The sequence below is a fragment of the Mus musculus genome, chromosome X (genome assembly GCF_000001635.26).
Source record: "Mus musculus strain C57BL/6J chromosome X, GRCm38.p6 C57BL/6J".
Lineage (NCBI taxonomy): Eukaryota > Metazoa > Chordata > Mammalia > Rodentia > Muridae > Mus > Mus musculus.
In genome coordinates, this window is record NC_000086.7 from 79,369,816 (window position 1) to 79,396,388 (window position 26,573).

At 35.4% G+C, this 26,573-nt stretch overlaps 1 protein-coding gene across 2 annotated transcripts in view; it reads right to left on the reverse strand.

Moving 5' to 3' along the window:
• The window catches only part of Cfap47 (cilia and flagella associated protein 47), a 250,794-nt gene that overhangs the window by 103,258 nt on the left and 120,963 nt on the right, over positions 1-26,573 (reverse strand). For both annotated transcript variants that reach the window (NM_001368718.2, XM_030251473.1), the window contains 5 exons: positions 21,470-21,585; positions 20,673-20,823; positions 16,839-16,927; positions 10,917-10,997; positions 4,741-4,808 (listed from right to left, as the gene is read on the reverse strand). In NM_001368718.2, the coding sequence (NP_001355647.2) occupies positions 4,741-4,808; positions 10,917-10,997; positions 16,839-16,927; positions 20,673-20,823; positions 21,470-21,585 (505 nt within the window). The remainder of the gene's footprint in view (positions 1-4,740; positions 4,809-10,916; positions 10,998-16,838; positions 16,928-20,672; positions 20,824-21,469; positions 21,586-26,573) is intronic.

A 26,573-nucleotide genomic window follows, 5' to 3' on the forward strand; every position in this document is an offset into this window, starting at 1 on the left:
ACTGGTAATATGATCTCAAGTTTTTTTTATTAGATATTTTCTTTATTTACATTTCAAATGTTATTCCAATCCTAGTTTCCCCTCCAAAAATCCCCTATTCTCTCCTCCATCCCTCCGTTCCCAACCCACCAACTCCTGCTTCCTAGCCCAAGCATTCCCCTATACTGGGACACAGAACCTTCACAGGACCAAGGGCCTCTCCTTCCATCTATGATTAACTTAGCCATCTTCTACTACATATGTAACTAGAGCTACAAGTCCCTCCATGTGTTTTCATTGATTGGTGCTTTACTCTCAGGGAGCTCTGGGGGTATTGGTTAGCTCATGTTGTTCCTCCTAGGGGGCTGCAAACCCCTTCAGCTCTTGGGTACTTACTTTCTATAGCTCCTTCATTGGGAACCCTCTTGGGAGCTCCATCTAATGGATGACTGTGAGCATCCACTTCTATATTAGTCAGGCACTGCAGAGCCTCCCAGGAGACAGCTATATCAGGCTCCTGTCAGCAAGCTCTTGTTGGCATCTGCAATAGGGTCTGGGTTTGGTGGTTGTTTATGGGATGGCTTCCCAGGTGGTACAGTCTCTGGATGGCCATACCTTTAGTCTTTGCTCTGAACTTGGTCTCTTTAACTCCTTCCATGGGTGTTTTGTTCCCCCCTTCTAAAATGGATAGAAGTACCCTCATTATGGTCTTCCTTCTTTTTGAGTTTAATGTGTTTTGCAAATTGTATCTTGGGTATTCTGAGCTTCTGGATTAATATCCATTTATTAGGGAGTGCATATCATATGTGTTTTTGTGATTGGGTTACCTCACTTAGGATGATAGTCTCCAGATCCATCTATTTGTCAAAGAATTTCATGAATTCATTGTTTTTCATTGTGTAAATGTACCAAACTTTATGTATCCATTCCTCTGTTGAGGGACATCTGGGTTCTTTCCAGCTTCTTACTATTATAAGTAAGGCTGCTAGGAATATAGCGAAGCATGTGTCCTTATTACAAGTGGGGACATAGTCTGGGTATATGCCCAGGAGAGGTATTTCTGGATCTTCCAGTAGATCTATGTCCAATTTTCTGAGGAACTGCCAAACTGATTTCCAGAGTGGTTGTACCAGCTTGCAATCCCACCAGCAACGGATGAGTGTATTTACCTTATGAATATCAATGCAAAAATACGGAATACAATTCCCTCAAACAGAATCCAAGAACACATCAAAACGATCATCCAACATGATCAAGTAGGCTTCACCTCAGGGTAGCAAGGATGGTTCAATATGTAGAAATCCATCAACATAATTCACTATATAAACAAACTCAAAGATGAAAACCATATGATCATCTCATTAGATGCTGAGAAAGCATTTGACAAAATCCAATATCCCTTCATGATAAAAGTCTTGGAAAGTTCAGGAATTCAAGGCCCATATCTAAACATAATAAAAGCAATAAACAGCAAGCCAGTAGCCAACATCAAAGTAAATAGAGAGAAACATGAGGCAATCCCACTAAAATCAGGGACTAGGCAAGGCTGCCCAGTCTCTCTCTACCTATTCAATATAGTAGTTGAAGTTCTAGACAGAGCAATTAGACAACAAAGGGAGATCAAAGGAATACAAATTAGAAAGGAAGAAGTCAAAATATCACTATTTGCAGATGATATGATAGTATATATAAGTGACCCTAAAAATTCCACTATAGAACTCCAAAACTCGATAAACAGCTACAGTGCAGTAGCTGGATATAAAATTAACTCAAACAAATCAGTGGCCTTTCTCTGCACAAAGGATAAACAGGCTGAGAAAGAAATTAGGGAAACAACACCCTTCAAAAGAGTCACAAACAACGTAAAATACCTTGCTGTGACTCTAACTAAGGAAGTGAAAGATCTGTATGATAAATTTCACGTTTTTGACAAAAGAAATCAAAGAAGATCTCAGAAGATGGAAAGATCTCCAATGCTCATAGATTGGCAAGATTAATATAGTAAAAATTGCTATCTTGCCAAAAGCAATCTACAGATTCAATGCAATCCCCATCAAAATTCCAACTGAATTCTTCACTGAGTTAGAAAGAGCAATTTGCAAATTCATCTGGAATAGCAAAGGAACCTAGGATAGCAAAAACTATTCTCAACAGTAAAAGAACCTCTGGTGAAATCACCATCCCTGAGCTCAAGCTGTACTACAGAGCAATTGTGATAAAACCTGCATGGTACTAGTACAATGACAGGTAGACCTTTGGAATAGAATCGAAGACCTGGAAATGAACCCACACACCTATGGTCATTTGATCTTTGACAAAGGAGCTAAAATCATCTAGTGGACAGATGACAGCATCTTCAATGAATGGTGCTGGCTCAACTGGTCGTTGGTATGTAGAAGACTGAGAATTGATCTATTCTTATTTCCTTGTACAAAGCTCAAGTCTAAGTGGATTAAGGAACTCCATATAAAACCAGAGACACTGAACTTTAGAGGAGAACGTGGGGAAAAGCCTTGAAGATATGGGCACAGGGGAAAATTCCTAAACAGAACAGCAATGGCTTGTGCTGTAAGATCAAGAATCGACAAATGAGATCTCCTAAAATTGCAAAGATTCTATAAGGCAAATGACACTGTTAATGAGACAAAAAGAACAACAACAGATTTGGAAAAGATCTTTACCAATCCTAAATCTGAAAGGGGGCTAATATTCAATATATATAAGAACTCAAGAAGTTGGACTCCAAAAAACCAAATAACCCTATTAAAAATGGGGTACAGAGCTAAACAAAGAATTTTCAACTGATGACTACCGATTGGCTGAGAAGCACCTAAAAAAATGTTCAATATCCTTAATCATCAGGGGAATGCAAATCAAAACAACCCTGAGATTCTATCTCACACCAGTCAGAATGGCTAAGATCAAAAACTCAGGTGACAGCAGATGCTGGCAAGGATGTAGAGAAAGAAGAACACTCCTCCATTGATGATCTCAAGTTTGACATAACAAAATATATAATTGTGTTCATCTATCAACTATTCCTTAGTAAATGATCTGATGAAAGGAGATCTTAGTACTATTTAAATTTAATTCATGTATATATATATATATATATATATATATATATGTGTGTGTGTGTGTGTGTGTGTGTGTGTGTGTGTGTATGTATGTATGTATGTATGTATAACAGCCCTTCTTGAATTTCTAACTGATGACTTATTAAACAATTCACATAATAAAACATAATGGACAATTTGAGCTGACAGTGACTACTATAACCACAAAACTTTATTCATATTTCTTTTTCAGTAGTTTTAAAAGGTATTGACAGATTCCTGGAAAGCTACTAGAACACAATGATATGATAGGCAAAACTTAGTCACTTCACCTGGACAAACACTCTGTGACAGACTTCAGCAGAAGTGAAATGGATGTTTTATGATACTACATAATCTAATATATGCTTAATCATTTTTCCTCTATCCTTTAAAACTCAGTTATTAGTTTTGAGAAGTGTCAGACCTACAGATCCAACTTATAAGATTATACACCAACCACCTCATGTAAGATACTAGGGGTAGGGAATCATTAAACAAGACACATGAATAAAATGGCTTGGAAATATTCCGTGTTTCAGCTTCTATTTGATGGTAAATGTTACACCTGACTACTGCTGTAATTATGATGGTTAGTTCTGAAGCTATGGTTACCAGAACATTTCTACATTCATTTTCCTACTGATCATTTTACCCATCTTTTACAATATTTTTCACAGCATATTCAAAATATTAATAGAGAATGGTCAAATACAATGTTCAAACATTAAGCTTTTTAGCTATATAAGAATCATCTTCTGAAAGTCAAATTTGAGTTCTTTGTGGCCTCCTTTGTGTAACTTTGCCCATCTTTTTGAGACCTATATTTACTTCATAATACTAAGTGAAAACAGTATTTTTATAATTCTAACTTCAAAAATGCATGGTATTTAAGTAGGTTTAAATGCCAGAGACTGATAAATACAGTGACACATGCTCACAGCTAACCATTGGACTGAGCACGGGATCCCCAATGGAGGAGTTAGAGGAAGGTCTGAAGGAGCTGAAGGAGTTTACAGCCTCATGGGTGGAGTAACAGTGTATACCAGCCCGAACCCCCTGCAGAGCTCCCAGGGAGTAAACCACCAACCAAAGAGTATACATGGAAGTAGTCAGGATGCCTCATATGTAGGAGAGGATGGCCTTGTTGGGTATCAATGGGAGAAGAGGTCCTTGGTCCTGTGAGGGCTCAATGACCCCATGTAGGGAATGATAGAAAGGGGAGGCTGGAGTGCGTGGGTGGGAGAAAACCCTCACAGAAGCAGGGGGAGAGGGTTTTTTTTTGTGGGGGGGACCAGGAATGGGGATACCATTTGAAATATAAATAAAATATCCAATAAAAATAAGTTTAATAAATTTCAAAAGCAACATAAAGATCATATATTTAAATATGTATCCTACATGCTAGTGGAAATAGACTCAGTAGTAAAAGAAAAGGTCGGGGTAGAATCCTCAAAAGAATACATAACAAAAAAGCCAGATACAAGTCAATCTGCATTTGGCCAGAAATTTTTAGAAGTCACCATTCTATTATCATAAGCAACCGTGATGAATATCTCAGTTCAGTTTTTTTTTTTTTGCATAAAAATCAGATACAAGAAAAAACTACAAACAAACAAAAGCAAGCAAACAAACAAAAACCCAAGTGTTTCAATGAGATACTCACATGTTCTTAAGCCATTTTCAGCATGGGAAGAACTCTGATCAGCAGCATAGTCGCTACTCCTCATATGACTGTCAGAAGAGGGAATGAATATCTCTTTTATTAAAGATTACAGATATTCAATTATTATCACTACCTATAATTATAAACAAACTCAAAAATAAGGCAAGAACAAATTAGAAGTTTTTCATATTTCCACTACTTTTTGGAAACAGTTGTCTCATTGTATATCACTTGCTAGCCTACAGCTCATTATAAAAATCAAGATGACTTGGAACTCAGAGATATCCCTTACTCTGAATCCTCAGTGCCAGAATTAAAAGGTGTTTGCTGAAACATTTAATATTATTTATAAATTTTAGTGAAATATTCTATTAACTTTTAAAAAGTGAGTCAAAAACAGGGTGTGTCTTAGAGCTAAACAGAAATTCTCTTCCAAAGTGATTGTAGAAAGAACTTGCCTTCCAAGGGGAGAAAATCTCTATAATCATTTTCATATTTTATCTGTTTCTTTAAAGATATAATATCTGGCAGCTTAGAATTTTTACTTGGAGGTCTGGAAATGACAGAGCATATCACAATCTGAAACAACTGTCTCTCTTCTCATGTTTTCAGGTATGCTAGAACCTTAATTTTCACCCATTTTAGCTCTGTTACTATTCATGATTACTTTGATGAATAATCATTTAACCAATATTTACTATTTACATATAAACTAAATTTGACCCTGAAACATACTGCATTTAAATAAAATCTGAAATCCCTCCATTTCTGTTAATTCAATTTGAAATTAGGAGTAACATGTTCTTAGCAACATATTCTTCTTGATGTTATTTCCCACATTTATAACTATTCTGTGTTTTAATTCTACTAATACATATTTTGGTAGGAAACTTAAATGCTGTTATGCCTTTTGTTAAAAATTAAGAAACATCTAATATTTGGCATGTTTGTTAGACACTAATTTTATACTGTTACAGGTACAATAGCTTGATACATTCACATGTAGAAAGCACACAGAGTGGAAAGAATAATAAAGATTGCATATTAATTCTTCATATATGGTTCCACTGTCATCTATTTGATAATGGAAAGCTGAGCAGATTGAGTGAGTAAAACACATAGATAATCTACAAGTTCATTTTGTTCAATATTTGCAATCTCTAGTCTTTAGTTTACTTTTATCATAGTACAATGAAAAGTATATGGATCTGGACTTTATATTCCTTTTCTTTTGGGCATTTTGTAAGAAGCAGATAATAAAAATGCCTACGGAGAAACTTGAAAGTTGTCTTTTTCCCATGGGATATTCTTAAATTTAGATAAGTTAAGACCTGTATATTGCTCATGATAATGACAGAAAACATTGTGAATTTTGGAACCTGTCTCATTCTTGTGAAACTAAGTATTATCATGATTATTAGTGAAATCTGGAAATAAATTAGTTGAAATTGTATGGTGAGTAAGACTCTATTATACTTAATGTTCATGAACTGAGAAATTCAGTGACAAATACCACTCTTTTATAGTGCGAAGACCAAAAAAATGGTATCTTGTTTGTCCTTTTGTAACTACTGACACCCTATCTCCTGTTTCAATTTGTATATATATTCACAGATGCTTGCTAGAGCTGTTTCATAAGAATATGTTGAAACCGTTCTAGTCTTAGGGTAGACAGCATCAAAAGAAGATAATTTCTGGATCAAACAATATTTGATGTTAATTCATTAGTGAATGAGTGAGGGTATGGAAGTCATTTTTGAAATACAGAGGAATGACGTACTACACTTTTTGGTACTGGTGTAGATGTCTTCTCAATCTGGAATGATCAAAATGTCTTCTGAGCTTGAAAATGTAGCTCTAAAGCTTACATCCTATTGTAAGTGTTTGGAACAAGAGTTACCAAGATGTTATCAGATTTGTTATGATAATACTATAAAGCAGATACTCAAGGATTATTTAAGCCTAGGAGCCAACCATTTAGTTCATATCTAGTTTTTAAATGCATCATGAGATGGTATATAGGAGAATCAAATTTTGGGTACATTATATTCTCCATATCATTTATGTTTCTTTTTAAAAATGGTGGTGGTGGTGGTGGTGGTGTGTGTGTGTGTGTGTGTGTGTGTGTGTGTGTGTGTGTTCATGGTCATATGAAAATTATATGAGGACAGAGCAGCCACACAATCATCTGTAAACTTTGAAGTAAATGGTTTCTAGACATCAAGTTTCCTAGTGCCTTAATAATGGACTCTGCAGTTTCCAAAATGTAAGATATAAATGTTTAGGTGCCTAAGCCACCTAATCTACTGTATATTTAGTATAAGTGCCCTAATGCACTAAAAAACAAATCCAACTCGAAATTTCCTAAGTATTCAGTGTAACAGAAATATTTTTAAGTCATGTCTTCCTAGAACTTATCTATTCTTAAACCAAGAATAAGATCATATGCCCCAGTACAGGGGAATGCTAGGGCCAGGAAGCAGGAGTGGGTTGGTTGGGGAGCAGGGTGGCGGAAGGGTACAGGGAGCTTTGGGGATAACATTTGAAATGTAAATGAAGAAAATATCTAATTTAAACCCCCCCCAAAGGAATTAAGGTCTAAAAAAATATCTCTAAGTCTTTATTTATGTGGCTACTATGAATCCAAATATTTTGCGATATATGATAACTGATAAATAAATGAAGCTTCCTGTCTCCAATACTCTATGAGGAATAATTATAAAGCAGAATGTTAAACACTTAGAATCCTTTAAAGCCTTAATAGATATGTATCATTTCTGCTCTTACAGACCATGGGTAAAAACAACTTTCTTTCCTGGATATAACTATTACACCTGTAATTTCCTCTTCTTTTAATCTTTATGCACATGGGAAACATTTCCCCATCTTCTTGACTCTGGCCAGAAAGATACTGCCCATCATTTCAATTATTAGTTATTTCAGACTCCAACATGTATGTAGTAAGCAAAAACACTCTAGTGTATGCCAGAAGTTTTCCAATAAACTATATAAAAACTTTATTTAAACAGATCACTCAGTACATTTTTAAACTGTAAGATACATGAATGAATGCATTTTATTCTGTCAAAATGCTTCAGTGATACAGATTTTTTTGTGTTCTTCTCTACTTAATATTTGGTTCCTTTAGCGTTAAAAATATATCTGACTTATCCTTCTTTTCCTAATTACTGAGAATACTTCTTGACGTGCCACTTCAGGAAAATCTGTTGAACATGTAAATAACTCAGTATCTCCGCAAGAAACTAACAAATCATGTCACTTCAAGAAATAATTGAAAATATGCTCATTTCTGAGTACAGCAATTACATTGACAAATTTCAAATTTTACCTAAAGTGTTACATTCCTATACTAATCCCTATTGGGTGATTCCTTTGGATTTAATTAGAGTAAGAATTTCTTAAGGCTGGAGAGATGGCTCAGATGTATTATCACTTGTTGGTACTCAAGAAGACCAGAGTTCAGTTTCTCAGCTCTCAATTGCTTATAATTCCAGCACCAGGGTAATCCAATGTCTTTTCTTTACCTATATGGAAACCCAAAAAGGTGTACATGCACACACACACACACACACACACACACACACACACACACACATGTTCAGATATATTCATGCACACGCACACACTAAAAAATTACTTTAAAAAATTAACGAATTATCTTAATAGCTTTTACTATACTTGTGGATCACATTCTTATGTGTCATATGTTTTTACGATCTATATATCTGCAACATTATTTTTTTAAAAATTATTGTTTGAAACATCATGGATAACAAAATTTCATTTTCCAAACTGCCCATTAGAGGGCACTGTATATTGGAAGCCAGCCAACGTTGAATAACATTTTTATTTTGTTTTAAAATGATGTTATCTGATTTTTAAAGATTTATCTTATGTATTTGAGTACATTGTCCCTCTCTTCAGACACACCCGAAGATGGTATCAGATCTCTTCATGGTTGTGAGTCACCATATGGATAATGGGAATTGACCGCTGTTAAAGCAGTCAGTGCTTTTAAATTTGGAGCTATCTATGCAGCACACAAGATTTATTTTTAAGAAACAAAAACACAGACCTATCTTCAAAGTGCAAAAGATTTTCTTATTCATTTTGTATAGGTGTGTTTTCCTTAATCAACACCAGATTATATAACCCACCGTTCCCTGATTAAAAGTACAATTTCAAAATAAGTTGTCCCAACTGTTCTTAAAGAAATCACTTAAAATAAAATAGATTTCTGCATGTAAAACACTGCCTAAATAAGTTTCATATTCTCACATAAGTTTCATATTGAAGGATGGGAGGGAGACTTAAAGGGAAAGGTGTGAAGGAATGAGGTTGGGGGTGGAAAGAAGGAGAGAGCACTGAGAAGAGCAACTGGATTGGGTGGGGGCAACACTAGATGAGGAAGAAAACTGTGACAATGGAAACTCTCAGGGATCAATGAGAGAGAACCTAATACTCCTAGCAATGGGGGTCATGGAACCTGAACTGGCCATCTCTTATAACCAGGTAAGACTCCCAGTGGAGGCATTGGGAAACTAACCCAGCTTCTAAACCTTACACCCACAATTTGTCCTGTCTACAAGGTGTACAGGGGTAAAAAAGATGGAACAGAATTTGAGGGAAGGGCCAATGACTGACTGACACACCTTCAGACCCATGCCATGAGAGAGAATTCACCCCTGACATTGGTAATGATGTTCTGCTATACTTGCAGACAAGAGCCCAGCATAACTGTCATCAGAGAGGCTTCACTCAACAACTAATGGAAACAGATGCAGAGACCCACAGCCAAATATTAAACAGAACTTGGAGAATCTTGTGGAAGAGTGAGACAAAGGATTAAAGGAGCCAGAGGGGTCAAGGCCACTACAAAAAAACTACAATCAATTAATCTGGGCACAAAGTGGCTCATAGAGACTGAACTACTAACCCGAGAACATGTATGGGAAGGACCTAGGCATTCTACACATATCTAACCGCTGTACACCTGGGTCTTCATGTGAGACTTCTAATGTGGGAACAGAGGCTGTTTCTCTATGTTGCCTACCTTTGGATCACTCTCTTCTAACTGGATTGCCTAGTCTAGCCTCCCTCTGTAGCCAAAGATGTGCATAGACTTACTCCAACTTGATATGCCAAGGCTGGTTGATATACATGGGAAGGCCTAGACTTTTCTGAGGGGAAGGAGAAGAAACATGGATCCAGGGGACAGGGGTGAGATAGAGAAAACTGGAGGTGAGGAGGAAAGGGAAGCTGAGATCAGTATTTAAACTAAGTAATTTAGTTAATAAAATAAATGTCTCCCTGCTCCCCCCCCAAAAAAAAAATCTCAGGGCCAGAATTCTACCAAACTGCCAAAGAATAGCAAATGTTAACACTCCTTAAATTATTCCAAAAAATAGAACAGAAGGGACACTACCAAATTCATGTTATGAAGCCATAGTTACCCTTATATTCAAGTCACAAAAAGATTCAATAAAGAATGAACATAATTTAAATGTAAAGAATATATATAATGTAATATAAAGAATGAACATAATATAAAAATACTCAAAGGAATACTTGCCAATGGAATCTAAAAACACATCAAAAAGATTATTCACAGTGACTAATAGTTACAGGTCAGAGATGCAGGGATGGTTAAACATATGAAAATCAATCAATGTAATCCACTATATAAACAAAATGAAAGAAAAAAGAAACAGATTATCCATCTATAAATGTAGAAAAGGCCTTTGACAAGATCTAACAATCACTTATCTAAAAGTCTTGAAAAGATTAGAGATTTAAAAAAAAAAACCTAACCATTATGAAGGCAATTTATAGCAAGCCCATAGCCAAAATCATCTGTAGGATTTATTTATTTATTTATCTATTTATCTATTTATTTATTTATTTATTTATTTATTTATTGGTAGAACAAAGTTATGATGAAAAATAAATACTGTAGTAAATCAAGTGCATATTTTCTTAGACATGAATATAAAAATACTGAAAATACAGTTGAAAAAGAGTACACATAATATAAATGACACATACTTTATAAATAAAGGCTACTGTCCAGGTCTCTATGTACCAAGTTTCCTTGGGCACTAATTTCTTATAACTTTCCTTTCACCTTGTATGTGTATAAAATCAAAACTACTTACTCAGGCATCACAGAGACCTTTGAAGAATCAGTTACTTGTGCTGGCAAATACATAAGTGTTGTGGATTCCACGAGAATAACACTGAAATAAATACAAAAAGTTATTTCCAATTGTACTTAACAAAATTCAGATGGCAACAAACCATTCTTCCTTCTCATTTTTCTTATCAATAACCTATATTCAGACTTTAAATGTTTACTCATTCTGAAACTCAAAGGATACATTAGAGAAAAGGAAATAGAAATATGTGAAATACATAGAAATGAAAATCACACACACACACACACACACACACACACACACAGAGCATTGTACTTTGAACCTGAAATGTTCCTCATCATGTTGTGCTTTGACCTTTATTAACCAGTGGATGGTTCTATTTAGATAGACTACTGAATCTTGAGAAGGAAGTGCACAGAAGGCAGAAGTAGACTACCAGAGACAGGCTTTAGAATGGTATATCCTAGCTGAATGTTCCTTTCTAGCTCTCTGCTTTTTGGTACACCCCAAAAGTGAACGTCTTATATCTATCATAAGAACTCACCATTGAGTACAGGAACTGCTATGTTATACCTTCTACACTTACATGGACTAATGCTGTGAAAGTATAACCTCAAAGAGTCTATTCTTCTTTTCAGAGTTGTTAAGGTATTTTAGTTACAAAGAAGGAAAAAATAAGAATGATTATGAAGGAAGATACTGGATACTGAAGTTTCATAGCAAACAGCACAAACATATAAATGAATTCAAATTATATTCTAGAATAAACAGGAAATCACACAATAGAATTAATACACAGCAAGTGCTACACATATTATCTGAAATGGAGAGAAATGAGATAAGAGATGTGGGCAGGTAACAGCCATTGTAAAAGCTGGCAAGATCTGAAGCCTGGGTTTCCTTAGCTGTGATGCAGTTACTGAGTATACAGGTTCCATAAAGTAGATTTGTGTGGCCACATGAAACTTGAGGCAATGACAAATGAGAGGACCAAGCAGTTACATGATGATCATTGTTGGACAATGAAACAATCCTTTGGGACTTGTACTTTCCATCATCATCCATGAAAATGTAATGAATTAAACTACAGGTAGCATAAAGTTTAAATCTGTTTTTTTTCTTATGTCTTGTCTTGTTCTTCATTGTTACTGATTTTACAACCTCCCTTTGGCTTATTGGTTTAAATCGAGTTCATTTCCTTGGATTATGTCAGAGATTTCAAGTTAGAAAGTACTTACCCCATTATTACAATATCCTATTTCATTTGAATATCACTGCTATCTGTATTTCCTGTCAGAACTCCAATAGAAGAAAGAGTTATTGGAAGGAGTTTTACATAGCAACATCTGTACTAGCAATATGCTAGGGGTTGCACATACAACCTAGAAATATTGACATACAACTACTTTTATCAAGTTAAAAATGGAATAGGGAATTAATACAGAATAGATAGAACTATGCATCTTTGAAAAAACAGTTTTTCCACTGAAACAAAATGCAGAAGTTAACTACAAACTATGGGAGAAATTTGGTAGTATATCTGTATACACCTCTAGTCCCCAGCACTAAGGACATAATTGGGGGAATCTTAAGTTCAAGGCTATCAGCTTCTACCTAAGAAGACCCTATCTCAACAGCTTCAATGAAGTAGCTGGATATAAAATTAACTCAAACAAGTAAATGGCCTTTCTCTACACGAAGAATAAATGGACTGAGAAAGAAATGAGGGAAACAACACCCTTCTCAATAGTCACAAATAATATAAAATGCCTTGGCATGACTCTAAGGAAGTGAAAGATCTGTATGATAAGAACTTCAAGTCTCTGAAGAAAGAAATTAAAGAAGATCTCAGAAGATGGAAAAATCTCCCATGCTCATGGATTGGCAGGATCAATATAGTAAAAATGGCTATCTTGCCAAAATCAATCTCCAGATTCAATGCAATCCCCATCAAAATTCCAACTCAATTCTTCAACGAATTAGAAAGGGCAATCTGCAAATTCATCTGTAATAACAAAAAAACCTAGGATAGCAAAAACTCTTCTCAAGGATAAAAGAACCTCTGATGGAATCACCATGCCTGACCTAAAGCTGTACTACAGAGCAATTGTGATAAAACTGCATGGTACTGGTATAGCAACAGACAAGTAGACCAATGGAATAGAATTGAAGACCCAGAAATGAACCCACACACCTATGGTCACTTGATCTTTGACAAGGGAGCAAAAACCATCCAGTGGAAAAAAGAGCATTTTCAACAAATGGTGCTGGCACATTGGCAGTTATCATGTAGAAGAATGCGAATTGATCCATTCCTATCTCCTTGTACTAAGGTCAAATCTAAGTGGATTAAGGAACTCCACATAAAACCAGAGACACTGAAACTTATAGAGGAGATAGTAGGGATAACCCTCGAAAATATGGGTACAAGGGAAATTTTCCTGAATAGAATAGCAATGGCTTATGCAGTAAGATCGAGAATCGACAAATGGGACCTCATAAAATTGCAAAGCTTCTGCAAGGCAAAAGACACTGTCAATAAGACGAAAAGGCCACCAACAGATTGGGAAAGGATCTTTACCTATTCTAAATCAGATAGGGGACTAATATCCAATATATGTAAAGAAATCAAGAAGATGGACTCTAACAAATCAAATAACCCCATTAAAAAAAAGGGGCTCAGAGCTAAACAAAGAATTCTCACCTGAGGAATACCGAATGGCTGAGAAGCACCTGAAAAAATGTTCAGCATGGTTAATCATCAGGGAAATGCAAATCAAAACACCCCTGAGATTCCATCTCACACCAGTCAGAATGGGTAAGATCAAAAATTCAGGTGACAGAAGATGCTGGCAAGGATGTGGAGAAAGAGGAACACTCCTCCATTATTGGTGGTATTGCAAGCTTGTACAACTACTCTGGAAATCAGTCTGGCGGTTCCTCAGAAAAATGGACATAGTACTACCGGATAATCCCACAATACCTCTCCTGGGCATATATCCTGAAGATGTTCCAACTGGTAAGAAGGACACATGCTCCACTATGTTCATAGCAGCATTATTTATAATAGCAAGAAGCTGGAAAGAACCCAGATGCCACTCAACAGAGGAATGGATACAGATGATATGGTATATGTACACAATGGAGTACTACTCAACTATTAAAAAGAATGAATTTATGATATTCCTAGGCAAATGGATGGACCTGCGGGGTATCATCCTGAGTGATGTAACCCAATCACAAAAGAACTCACATGAAATGTACGCACCGATAATTGGATATTAGCCCAGAAACTTAGAATACCCAAGGTACAAGATACAATTTGCAAAACACATGAAACTCAAGAAGAACGAAGACCAAAGTGTGGACACTTTGCCCCTTCTTAGAATTGAGAACAACACACTCATGGAAGGAGTTACAGAGAAAAAGTTTGGAGCTGAGACAAAAGGATGGATCATCTATAGACTGCCATACCCGGGGATCCATCCCATAATCAGCCTCCAAACGTGACACCATTGCATACACTAGCAAGATTTTGCTGAAAGGCCCTGATATAGCTGCCACTTCTGAGGCTATTCAGGGGCCTAGCAAACACAGAAGTGGATGCTCACAGTCAGCTATTGGATGGATCACAGGGCCCCCAATAGAGGAGCTAGAGAAAATACCCAAGGAGCTAAAGGGATCTGCAACCGTATAGGTGGAACAACATTATGAACTAACCAGTACCCCTGGAGCTCATTTCTCTAGCTGCATATGTATCAGAAGATGGCCTAGTCGGACATCAGTTGAAAGAGAGGCCCATTGGTCTTGCAAACTTTATATGCCCCAGTACAGGGGAATGCCAGGGCCAAGAAGTGGAAGTGGGTGGGTAGGGGGTTGGAGGGGGGGTACGGGGGACGTTTGGGATAGCATTGGAAATATAAATGAAGAAAATACCTAATTTTTAAAAAAAGAAAAAAAAACTGGAATACCTGGATGAAATGGACAATTTCTTAGACAAATATCAGGTATCAAAGTTAAATCAGGATCAGATTAACAATCTAAACAGTCCTACTTCCCCTAAAAAAAATAGAAGCGGTCATTAATGCTCTCCCAAACAATAAAAACACCAGAACCAGAAGGGTTTAGTGCAGAGTACTATCAGACTTTCAAAGAAGACATATTTCCAATTCTCCTCAAACTATTCCTCAAAATAGATATGGAAGGTACTCTATCCAATTCATTCTATGAAGCCACAATTACTTTGATACCTAAACCACATAAAGACCCAACAAAGAAAGGCAAATTCAGAGCCAGGCAGTTGTAGCTTACGCTTTTAATTCTAGCACTCAGGAGGCAGAGGCAGGCAGATTTCTGAATTTGAGGTGAGCCTGGTCTACAGAGTGAGTAGTGAGTTCCAGGACAGCCAGGGCTATACAGAGAAACCCTGTCTTGAAAAACAAAACACACACACACACACACACACACACACACACACACACACACACAAAAAGACCAAAAAAAACCAACCAACCAAACAAACAAAAACAGAAAGAAGAAAGACAACTTCAGACCACTTTCCCTTATGAATATCGAAGCAAAAAAGGAAGGACCATCCAGAGACTGCCCCACCCCGGGATCCATCCCATAAACTACCACCAAACCAAGACACTATTACATATGCTAGCAAAAGTTTGGTGACAGGACCCTGATATAGCTGTCTCTTTTGAGGCTATGCCAGTGCTTGGGAAATACAGAAGTGGATGCTCACAGTCATCTATTGGATGGATCACAGGGCCCCCAATGGAGGAGGCAGAGAAAGTACCCAAGGAACTGAAGGGGTCTGTAACCCTATAGGAGGAACAAAATTATGAACTAACCAGTACCCCCAGAGCTCGTGTCTCTAGATGCACATGTAGCAGAAGATGGCCTAGTCAGCCATCATTGAGAGGAGAGGCCCTTGGTCTTGTGAAGATTATATGTCACAGTAAAGAAGGATGTCAGGGCCAGGATGGGGGAGAGGGTGGGTTTGGGAACTGGGCAGGGGAGAGGGTATAAGGGACTTTAGGAATAGCAATTGAAATGTAAATGAAGGAAATATCTAGGAAATAAAAAGAAAAGGAAATGAGTGACCAAAACTGTCTGTGACCCAGACATCAAATTTAATAGGAAACAAATTCAAACTAGTTGTTACACAGATGTTCAAAGAACTATATAAAGATATTAAAAAAAATAGAGAGGCCAATGAAGTATGAGATAGAAGACACCAATAAATATTTTTTGAAAAGAACCAACAAGAAATTTTGGAACTGTAGACTAAAACATATGAATAAATCGCTGAAGGACTCAATAGTAAATTTGAATTTATAGATATAGAAATCATAAATTCGCCAATATCTATTTTAACAAAACAAGTTTTGTTTAATCAATTAGGAGTGTTATTATTGATAATAAATCTTTAAAATCTTGAATATACAGTACTCCAAAATATTTCAAATTGCCAAGTATTATGTAAAAGTTATCTAATATTAAGCTCAAAGCATTTTATACTTCTGCCCATATACATATATTGCATGAGTTTGATTTCTAAATTTAAGGAATATTATTTTCTGAATTTTTGAATTCATGGGGATCTAAACACATGTAATTTCTCCTCAGAAGAATCATGCCAAAGAGACAAAGACATTTACTTTTAATCTATCTTTTAAATTTATTTTATGTATATGCGTATTCTATCTGCATGTACACCTATGTGCCAGAAAAGGGCATCAGATGCCATTATAGATGGTTGTGAGCTACCATGTGGTTGCTGACAATTGAACTCAGGACACTGGGAAGAGTAGACTGTACTTTTAACCACTGAAACATCTCTATAGCTCCCACTTACTTTTCTTAAATACAGATAGTGAACTGCAATAGATTAACATTAAAACAATAACTTACTGAAAATCTCCACCGCTTGGAAAGGGGTTTTTCACATTCACAGTGACTTCTTTCCATTGATAACATGGAGCTTTACATTTTATGACATCCTAAAGTACAAAGAGAAAAAAAGAGTCACAATATAATAATGTCATCCAGAATATCTTTCGTTATAAAGTAAAACCTCAAAAACATTTTTGTCCATTTGACTATTATAATAATAAAATTATTTCTTTTAAAAATATTTTATTATTAAAATTCGAATAGAAGGCAATGTACTACAGTAATGTACTAATAATTGAAATATGTTAGAATATCTCTTAAATTAATCTCCTTCCAACTAAATTAATGAATGAGCAGGTAATGATTTCATGAGTAATCAGATATAATCTATATCACTGATAATAAACTATATACAAATCATATATTTTATCTATCATTATGACATATATATATACATATACATATGTGTGTGTGTGTATGTGTGTGTGTGTGGTGAATGTATTTGTGTATTTGTAAACTGTGAATGTTCATACTATGGTGGTTTTAATGACAAGCTTATAATAAAAACACACATATAAAATAAAAATTCTATATTCAAACATTCTAGAAATTTTCCTGATATAAGTTATAAGCTTTGTTCTTGTCTTAAATATTATCTCCATTATTATGTAATTTAATTCCCATTGACCCAAGTGAGAGTAAGATATATTCAGAGCTACGTAGCATTCAGGCATTCAGTTTTCAGGATTACTCACAAGTAGAGAGGTTAATGATAGGACAAAATCATTCAGAACACATGCTCCACTATGTTCATAGCAGCCTTATTTATAATAGCCAGAATTTTCCAGCTGGAAAGAACCCAGATGTCCCTCAACAGAAGAATGGATGAAGAAAATGTGCTACATTTACACAATGGAGTACTACTCAGCAATTAAAAAAACAATGGATTTATGAAATTCTTGGACAAATGGATGCACATGGAGGATATCATCCTTAGTGAGGTAACCCAATCACAAAAGAAGTCATGCACTCACTGATAAGTGGATATTAGCCCAGAAACATAGAACACCCAAGATATAATTTGCAAAACACAAAAAAATCAAGAAGAGGGAAGACCAATGGATGGATACTTCATTCCTCCTTAGAATTGGGAACAAAATACCCATGAAAGGAGTTACAGAGACAAAGTTTGGAGCTAAGACGAAAGGATGGACTATTCAGAGACAACCCCACCTGGGGATCCATCCCATAATCAGCCACCAAACCCAGACACTATTGCATATGCCAGAAAGATTTTGCTGAAGGGACCCTGTTATAGCTGTCTTGTATGAGGCTATGCCAGTGTCTGGCAAATACAGAAGTGGATGCTCAGTCATCTTTAAGATGGAACACAGGGCCCCCAATGGAGAAGCTAGAGAAAGCACCCAAGGAGCTGAAGGGGTCTGCAACCCTATAGGTGGGACAACAATATGAACTAACCAGTACCCCCAGAGATCGTATCTCTAGCTGCATTTGTAACAGAAGATGGCCTAGTCGGCCATCACTGGGAAGAGAGGCCCCTTGGTATTACAAACTTTATATGCCCCAGTACAGGGGAATACCAGGGCCAAGAAGTGGGAGTGGGTGGGTAGGGGAGCAGGGCAGAGGGAGGGTATAGGGAACTTTCGGGATAGCATTTGAAATGTATATAAAGAAAATATCTAATAAAAATAAATATTAAAAAATGTAAAAAAATGATAGGACAAAATCAACTATGTCACTGAACTTCACGTAATACATTGTTTCAGAGAATGTATGTGAGAGAGGTGGGAGATGTTAAGTACTCATTGCTAAAAAAAAAACTGGAAGTCCAAAACATATCACAGTAAGAAATAACTACTTCCTGCTTGGGATATCATTGCCTAGTAAGTCAGTCTGTCCTTGTGAACATCTTGATGCTCACTTCTCATATTTACCTACCATTTAATAGTCCTAGAGGCATTCTTTACACTTTATAATCTAGTCCAATATCACACACTCCAATATTTTGTTTTCATTTTTAAAATATACACTGCAAATAATATTTTTGAATATAACCTATTAAAATTCTATGGGAACTTCATATCCTATAACTGATCACACACATTTTCTAGTCCTTCAATGTCTACCCATCCTTGTGACTGCCCAAAAAGAATCAAAATAATTTCATTTAAAAGTCCAGTTTGCATTATCTATGTACTCACTGGAACATGGTCAAACTCTTAGTAGTGTGCCCATTAAATAAAACTGAATTATTCACCTCTTCCATCTTAGCCAAAATCCATTAAATATATCCATTAAATATATTTACAAAAGTCTACCAATGTATTATTGCCCCATCTTTTAAGAAATGAGCATGTAGAATTTAGTCAAGAACACCTTCATTCTTCAAGAAATGTAGAATTAGCCTGAACTTTATAATGGATTGGCTCTGTAGAATGCTCCAGATATACTGATGAACAACCAATTTGACAGATGATTGGGCATGTAAAGGTATTTGCTGCCAACACTTTTAACATGTCTTTAATCTTCAAGATCAACATACGAGAGAACTGCATATTGCAAGTTGTTCTTTGACCTACATCGTGTTGTGGAATGGGTGTGCTGTAATTTTAATTTTTTTAAAGCTAATTTTTAATGATGGTTCTGTAATGCTTTAACCTCTCTTGTAGCCTACCACCCACCAGAGGTGGTGGAAAAGAAAGGATACAGGGGTGGGGGGAAGTGGACCTGTTTTGAAAGGTTCTTTGGAACAACTCCCTTCTGTGTAGTCTAGAATCAGCAGCAGTTCATTTTACAGTTGAGTGAGCAGCTGCAGCATTATCCACTAGCAAACATCTCATGGATACACCTGCAGTCCAGTTCAGTAGAATCAGGTTAGCAATATGGGTGACATGACCTAGCAGAGACAGCCAGGCCTCAGCTGGACTTAGCAGGAGGGACCCAATGAGACACAAGAAGTTTTCAGCTGTGCCTCTCTCAGGGAATCGAAGATCAGCGAAGACTGGAGACCCACAAACAATGCACAACTAGTTATACCAGCAACACAAACTGTCTCCATCACTCCTTGGATTTCTATTTATACTCTCCAAACATCACTTGTCCTCCACATGTCTTCTCTCAGCACTGGACTTGCCACAGCATGGTTTTGTCTCAGCATGCATCTTGTCTCAGCATGGACATACAATCATCCAGAATCCATGGAAGCAGCAAGAAACTGAGTACATCACCAGAAGTTTTTTTTTAGTGCATTTCTCTCTATGGGGTCCTGACAAATGCAACTCAACTATGCAATATAAAGTGGAATAATGTACATGAGTTGTTAGCAACGAGTCCTTCATTATTTGTCTTTTCTTGTGCTTGCTTTAGCAGGACATCTGCTTCAATGAAACATGCCTTCACGAATTTGCATTAGTCCCTCACACCTCTGTCCACTTTAATGAAGCATTCCTTCACATGCTTGCCCCAGCAAAACACCATCCAACTGACTTCCCAAAGAACCCTTAAGTTTCCACTTCAGTGTGCAAACAATGATGTGCATGTATTCACATGTCTGGGTGCATTCACACATTATCACACACACTAAATAAGTATTAAAATACATTTTAAAAGTTGATAAGTATCTGCAGCAGAAAAAAAAATATTTGTTGAATCAACTGTCAACCTTCAGTGCCCTCACCACAAAATCTTAAATTACAAGGTATTATGGCAAAGAGATAACCTAAATGACTAAGAGCAGAACATAAACAAAACAGGAAAGTTTAATCATAGTGTGACACTGCAGTGGTTTGGGGACAGGAACAAAAGGATACAAAACAAGTACAGCTTACTTACAATTGCTTTAAAATTTCGTATTTCTCCCTTTAGAGCAAAAGCCAATGTACTGCCTCCTATTCCACACTTAGGTCTTGAAATTAATAATAGTGTAGCTTCAGCAGGATGGAGAAAGCGACTTACAAATTTCACAACAAGCACAATGTGATTTCTGTTTAATAAAATATAAAAGAAGAAACATTTTATTGAAATAAAGGACACATATTAGGTACAGATCAGGTTTAGTATGTATGCCCTGGACTGTATTCATTTTTACCACAAATTAAACATTGAAGCACAAAGTCATTTGTATAATCTAAATTTAACCATCAAGTATATGTATAACACATCTTACATTGGATTTTTTTAGTGGAGAACAATATGAAACCATGCACATTTTTAATGAATTGGTGTAAATTAGAATTAATTAAATACATGCATAAAATTAGGTATTTTCTTTAAAATATTGTTTATTTAACATATATGAGTATACTGTAGCTGTCTTCAGACACACCAGAAGAGGGCATGGGATCCCATTACACATGGTTGTGAGTCATCATGTGGTTGCTAGGCATTAAACTGAGGACTTCTGAAAGAGTAGTCAATGCTCTTAACAACTGAGCTATCTCTCCAGCTCCAAATTAGCTTACTTATATTGTTAATTAAAGAGAAACTATAGGACCATGAATATTTAATTTCTCGGAGAAAGTTTTTCACTATGTACCAATCAGTTTAGAAAAATTAATTAACATATTTAATAATAATTGTAGATATTAAATGTCTAGGTTTTGCAAGTTTAATAATTTTTAAATACTTACTTTGGGCCAATTGTTACAACATTCCCTGTCTGTGCAAGACAGAAGTTATTAGCATCTCTCCCAACAATTGTAGCGGTATACACTAAATTCTTCAAGCTTGGGTTTTTCAATAATATCTATGTAGATGGAAAAGATGGTACATAGAAGATTAAATCCTTCACAAACATACCATTTCTTAGTTTTAACCCAGAAAAACAGACATTCTACACATGAACATCTTCAACTTAGTGTACACTATTAACTAAAAGGTATAAGACAGTATTTGAATTTGCAAGTGTGTAGGACAGGGCCTTGTTTTATATAGACCAGGATGACCTGGAACTCAATCCCTTCCAATTTCAGCCTCCCAAGATATAAAATGATAGGCATGAGTTACCATGTCAACTACAGACCTGGTATTTAATACTAGTACCTCTATCGTTATGAATAAAAATAAATTCAAGAAAGTCTTACAATAATTGTCATGATGATTCAAAGTCACCTGGTAGATAAAGACCAAAGCTAGCAATGTAGATTTAATTTTTATATAGGAGTAAAATTTTGGGAAGATTTAAGCATAAATAGTAAAATTTAGTTTCCATAAAAAGATAATCTGTCAGATCAATAGAGAAAGTTTCCCAAGGAATATATGTTTGAAGACATATCCAGAATATAAATGATTATTTCCTGGTCTGAAAGGAGTTTCATTGTGTACTGCCTGAAGTAGAAACATGGAAAGTATGAAGAAAAACAATGGAGGAGGAGAAGAAAGAAAAGGAAGAGGAGGAGTAAGAAGATAGAACAAGAGAAAAAAGGAAGAGGAGGAAGAAAGAGACAGAAACAGCAGAAGAAGAAAAGGAAGAAGGAAAAATGGAGGAAAAGGAAGAGGGGAAGAGAGAGAGAAAAGGTGAAAGAAGACTTCTATATTATAATTACAGGGAATATTTCTTGAAAATGGTACAATAAAGTTAAAGTATATGCAAATATGATGGAAATTCAGGAAAATAATACTGACACAGAGTAAGGAGATGGAGGCCTGGAAGAGAAGACATCACAAAACTTTCAAATGCTAACCTTCCAGTAGGCAGTCCTGAAACCACTTGTCACAGTATAACAAAAAAGGAACCAGAAAAATCGTTTTATGGCTTATAAGTTTTAGGTAAAAGATAAAATTACTACAAAGCTAAAAAGAAAATTGATGACAATGAATGCAATTAACCATTCAGGATTGGCCTAGAGTTAAGAAATCTAAACAGAGGGCTTGATCTGCCAGGAGAATTTGATGAAAACTCAGTTAGCAAATTCATTTTCTAAACATCCATCCTGAGATTTGGCCAGCACAGCACCATCTTCATCTGACTACAAAGACAAACCACAAATAATAAAATAGAGTTAATTACTTCATCTTTGATTGGTCTGAAGAAGACAAGAACTGCAAGGGGGCAGTTGTTTTTTCATCAGAGCTCCTGTCTTCTTGGGAAGAACATAATTTTTGCTCTCACTTCATTAAAAGGAATAAGCTGTCTCCTTGTTTTTCAGCTATCATAGTCAGAGTTGCTATGAAGGTTGCAGGAGAAGAAAAGGCATCAACAGTCTTACCTACTTGTACATCCTATGATCTGCAATACAAACTTTCCAGGGAAGACTGAATGCAGAAATACTTGGCTGCACAAGGTGCTCAGAATAAGTGATGGATGACAATACAGCCCTAACAAGACAGTAATATCACTCTAATCTCAGAGAAGTTTGAGGATGAAGGGATATTTTTAAAAAGGCATAAAGCTTGGAAGAACTGTGTAATGCCATATTCTGGGCAACACAGCCATTGTGATCATGAACTGGTAGCAGCTGCCCTATATTGAGTCTGCAACAAGAACAGAGGGAAGACTCAAGTAGCCCTATTTCTTACTGCTGGATTGTTTGCTACTAATAGATTCAAGGAAAAGCAAATAATTTTCTTTAGTTGTGTATATACTCGTGACTCCACGAGGTTCCAGGGGATAGGTCTAATCCCATGGGCCCAAGGATGTTCCCAGTTAAACTAAATTGGTCACAAAATTAAAGCATAAGTTGCCAATCGATGGAGGACTGATGAGGAAGACAGAAGGTTGAGAGGGTTGGAGATGGATAAAAGAGGGAGTACGGAAAAGATTAATCAGGATATCAGAATGTATTATACACATGTGTAAATTGTCAAAATACTTAGTAATGTGTATTAGAAAAAAAACAGGTACTAGCAGAATAATACACTGGGAAATTAGAATTATTGTTCATGTCTTGGTCTGTTGGCCTTAATTTCTCACAATGTATTTAATTCATTACTTTGATTTCATTGCAAGCCTACAGAACATATCCTCTGGTGTCCATTTTGTCTTCTGCACAGTTTTTATAGGAGAAGCAACTCTAGTCTTTGGCAATCTTACCCAAGTATCAGAATGATATTTCAAGTTCTACACCAACAGAACAAGTATATTATGAATAAAGAAGGGGATATTTTCCCTGATTGAATGCTAGTTCAGCTCCTTTGAGCTTAGGTTTACCTCAGTCTCATCTTTTCGAACATGTCCTCAAAAACACAATTTTAGGAAGATTCTGGCTAACTCATTTTATACAGAACATTCCACATTTGAAATCTAATCAACATTGAATAACTCCTTATCTTCTACTCTTCCCCAGAAGATTTCTTATTCTCTTCCCTGCATGAATGCTATTAAGATGAGTTAGCCAGAATATTCATTTAATCCCAATGACTCCTCTAGTAACTCTTCATTCATTGGTCATGCTCTATCTCCTTGGTTACAAATTCTTATTTTTTCATGTTTATTCTCAATAACCTTCAATGACAACCTATAAAAATCTAGATCATCATTTTAAACAGGTCTTGAATAAGCCTGCCTCATCATTTCAAGCAAGTGTCATGAATATTTTTCTTTAATTACATGCAAGGAAGTTGTGGAAAGTACAGATGTAGAATGGGGAGAAGATTTAGTATATTATTGGACAATGGTTACTCCCAAGGAAAAATTCAGGTATATGAGGAGTGACAGTAGCATGTATGGTTCCAATATATAACAAAGAATATGGTAAAGAACTGAAGAAAAAGAAAATTAACTATTTTCTTAGTTCAAAAAAAATGATAACTAACAGAATAAGTGTATTATTGCAAATGAATTACTTTCTTTTGTTTTCACCAAGGACTTAGGAGCTATTGTTATTTAACAACATACAGATATCATTAATAACTTAACAAATTTTGGTGTAGTGTTTTACAATGTAAATATTGGGAACTGTATTGTTTTATAGTTCTGGAAATTTCATATCTCTCCCTGACATCTTAATGGTGACAAGCATATTCAGTATTTCACAAGAGATAGATGACACAAAGGTATTCAACTAATTTGTCACCATACTGCTCTTTTCAATTTTATGATCAGTTTCTTTAAAAATAAAGTTCAATTGCATGTAAATAATCACAGTAAATTACTGCAATCTGTTTTTATCTGTTTTTACTGCTTTCAATACTCTATGATTTCCAGACACATAAACAGAAACTTCTGTTTCAATTTCTAAAATCCATTTAAGACTTTTTCTAATTTGGGACTGTAACAGATTAATGAGGATTGCATTAGATAACTTTAGTATTATCATTTAAGGTATTAGCTCATACAAAGGATAGCTAAAATTCTCAGTAATTTCAAATTTTCTTATTTTTCAAATGGAAATCTATATTTAAGCTCTATATAGCACTGATATTTAATCATCATTTTCTTAAAAGTATCTGATATTTGTAAAAACAAAAACTTGCACCTTGGTATCTTACCTATAATTTACCTAAGGTATTTAAATACCTGGGTTCTAGCCCTTCCTTCACAAACACAGTGAAAAAAGAAATCATTTAAATTATTATAGAATTAACCTATTCCTTAATCCGCAAAGTCCTATGCTTGACAAATACATGCTCAATCACTTAGCATCTTCTTAGTACATATTCATTACTTTTGCTAAGAAGAAACAAGGGTTGGTTAGATGATCAAAAAGTAAAGATATCTGCAGCCAAGCCTGCAAAATTGAGTTTCATCTCTGGGAACCATACAACAGAAATAGTTGACCAAATCACACAGTTGTTTCCTGACTTCCAAACACACATTAGGGTACACACATGTATACACACATATGAATATGACACATATAAGCATAACCACAGGGAAAGTGAGAATAATAAGAGGAAAAATTAAGAAGTATAAAGAGATAAAACTATGACATGCAAAAAATTGAAGCACAGAAATTTGTTGAGACTGTTTGCTCCTGAATTTAAACAAAATACTTCTAATCTATGATGTTTTAGTTTCTAGGCAAAAATCTCCAGTGCAATGATAGTTACTAGCTAACATACTTGACTAACATAACATTTAGAGAATTACTAAAATCAACATTCCTAAGAAAACTCTTTACATATTTATTTTGCTCTGAAAAAGAATTTTAAAAAATGCAATTAAACAAGAGGTGGTGTTCTAATTCTTTCTAATGAAAATTGAATTTAAAAAAAATGCATTTAAACAAGGGGTGATGTTCCAATTCTTTTTCATGAAAATTGGAGGCCTTATTTTTATTTTTTCTAAACTGAACAATATATATTTTGAGAAAGAAAACTTGAAATTTTCTAATAATTAACTAAATACTTAGAAACCACCATTCAAATCAAGAGTCTATACTCTTGTATAGTAATGGTTAAAGATACTAAGATTAAAATAAACATCACAAGGTCATATCTTTGAAGATAAACTCTAGAAGACTAGAAAGTATAATATTCAACTATACCCCCAAATAAATATAAAAAGGAATACATAAAATTGGCTGAGAAAGAGAAGATATGAATTCTTTCAAAATGGCAAACTAACTTGCACATGGAAGAATATTGTTCTTTGTAAATCACAAAAGAGAAAGGAACCATTTTTTATAGAAAGTGATCATTATTAAGCAAAAATTATGCATTTCATTCTTTTATTGGAAGAAACTATTTAACAAATTTTACTCAACATTAGTAAAATTATATCACTCAACATTTGCTGTTATTTTTTTAAAAAGAAACAAATATCTAAAACACTCTTAAATATTTCACTGCATG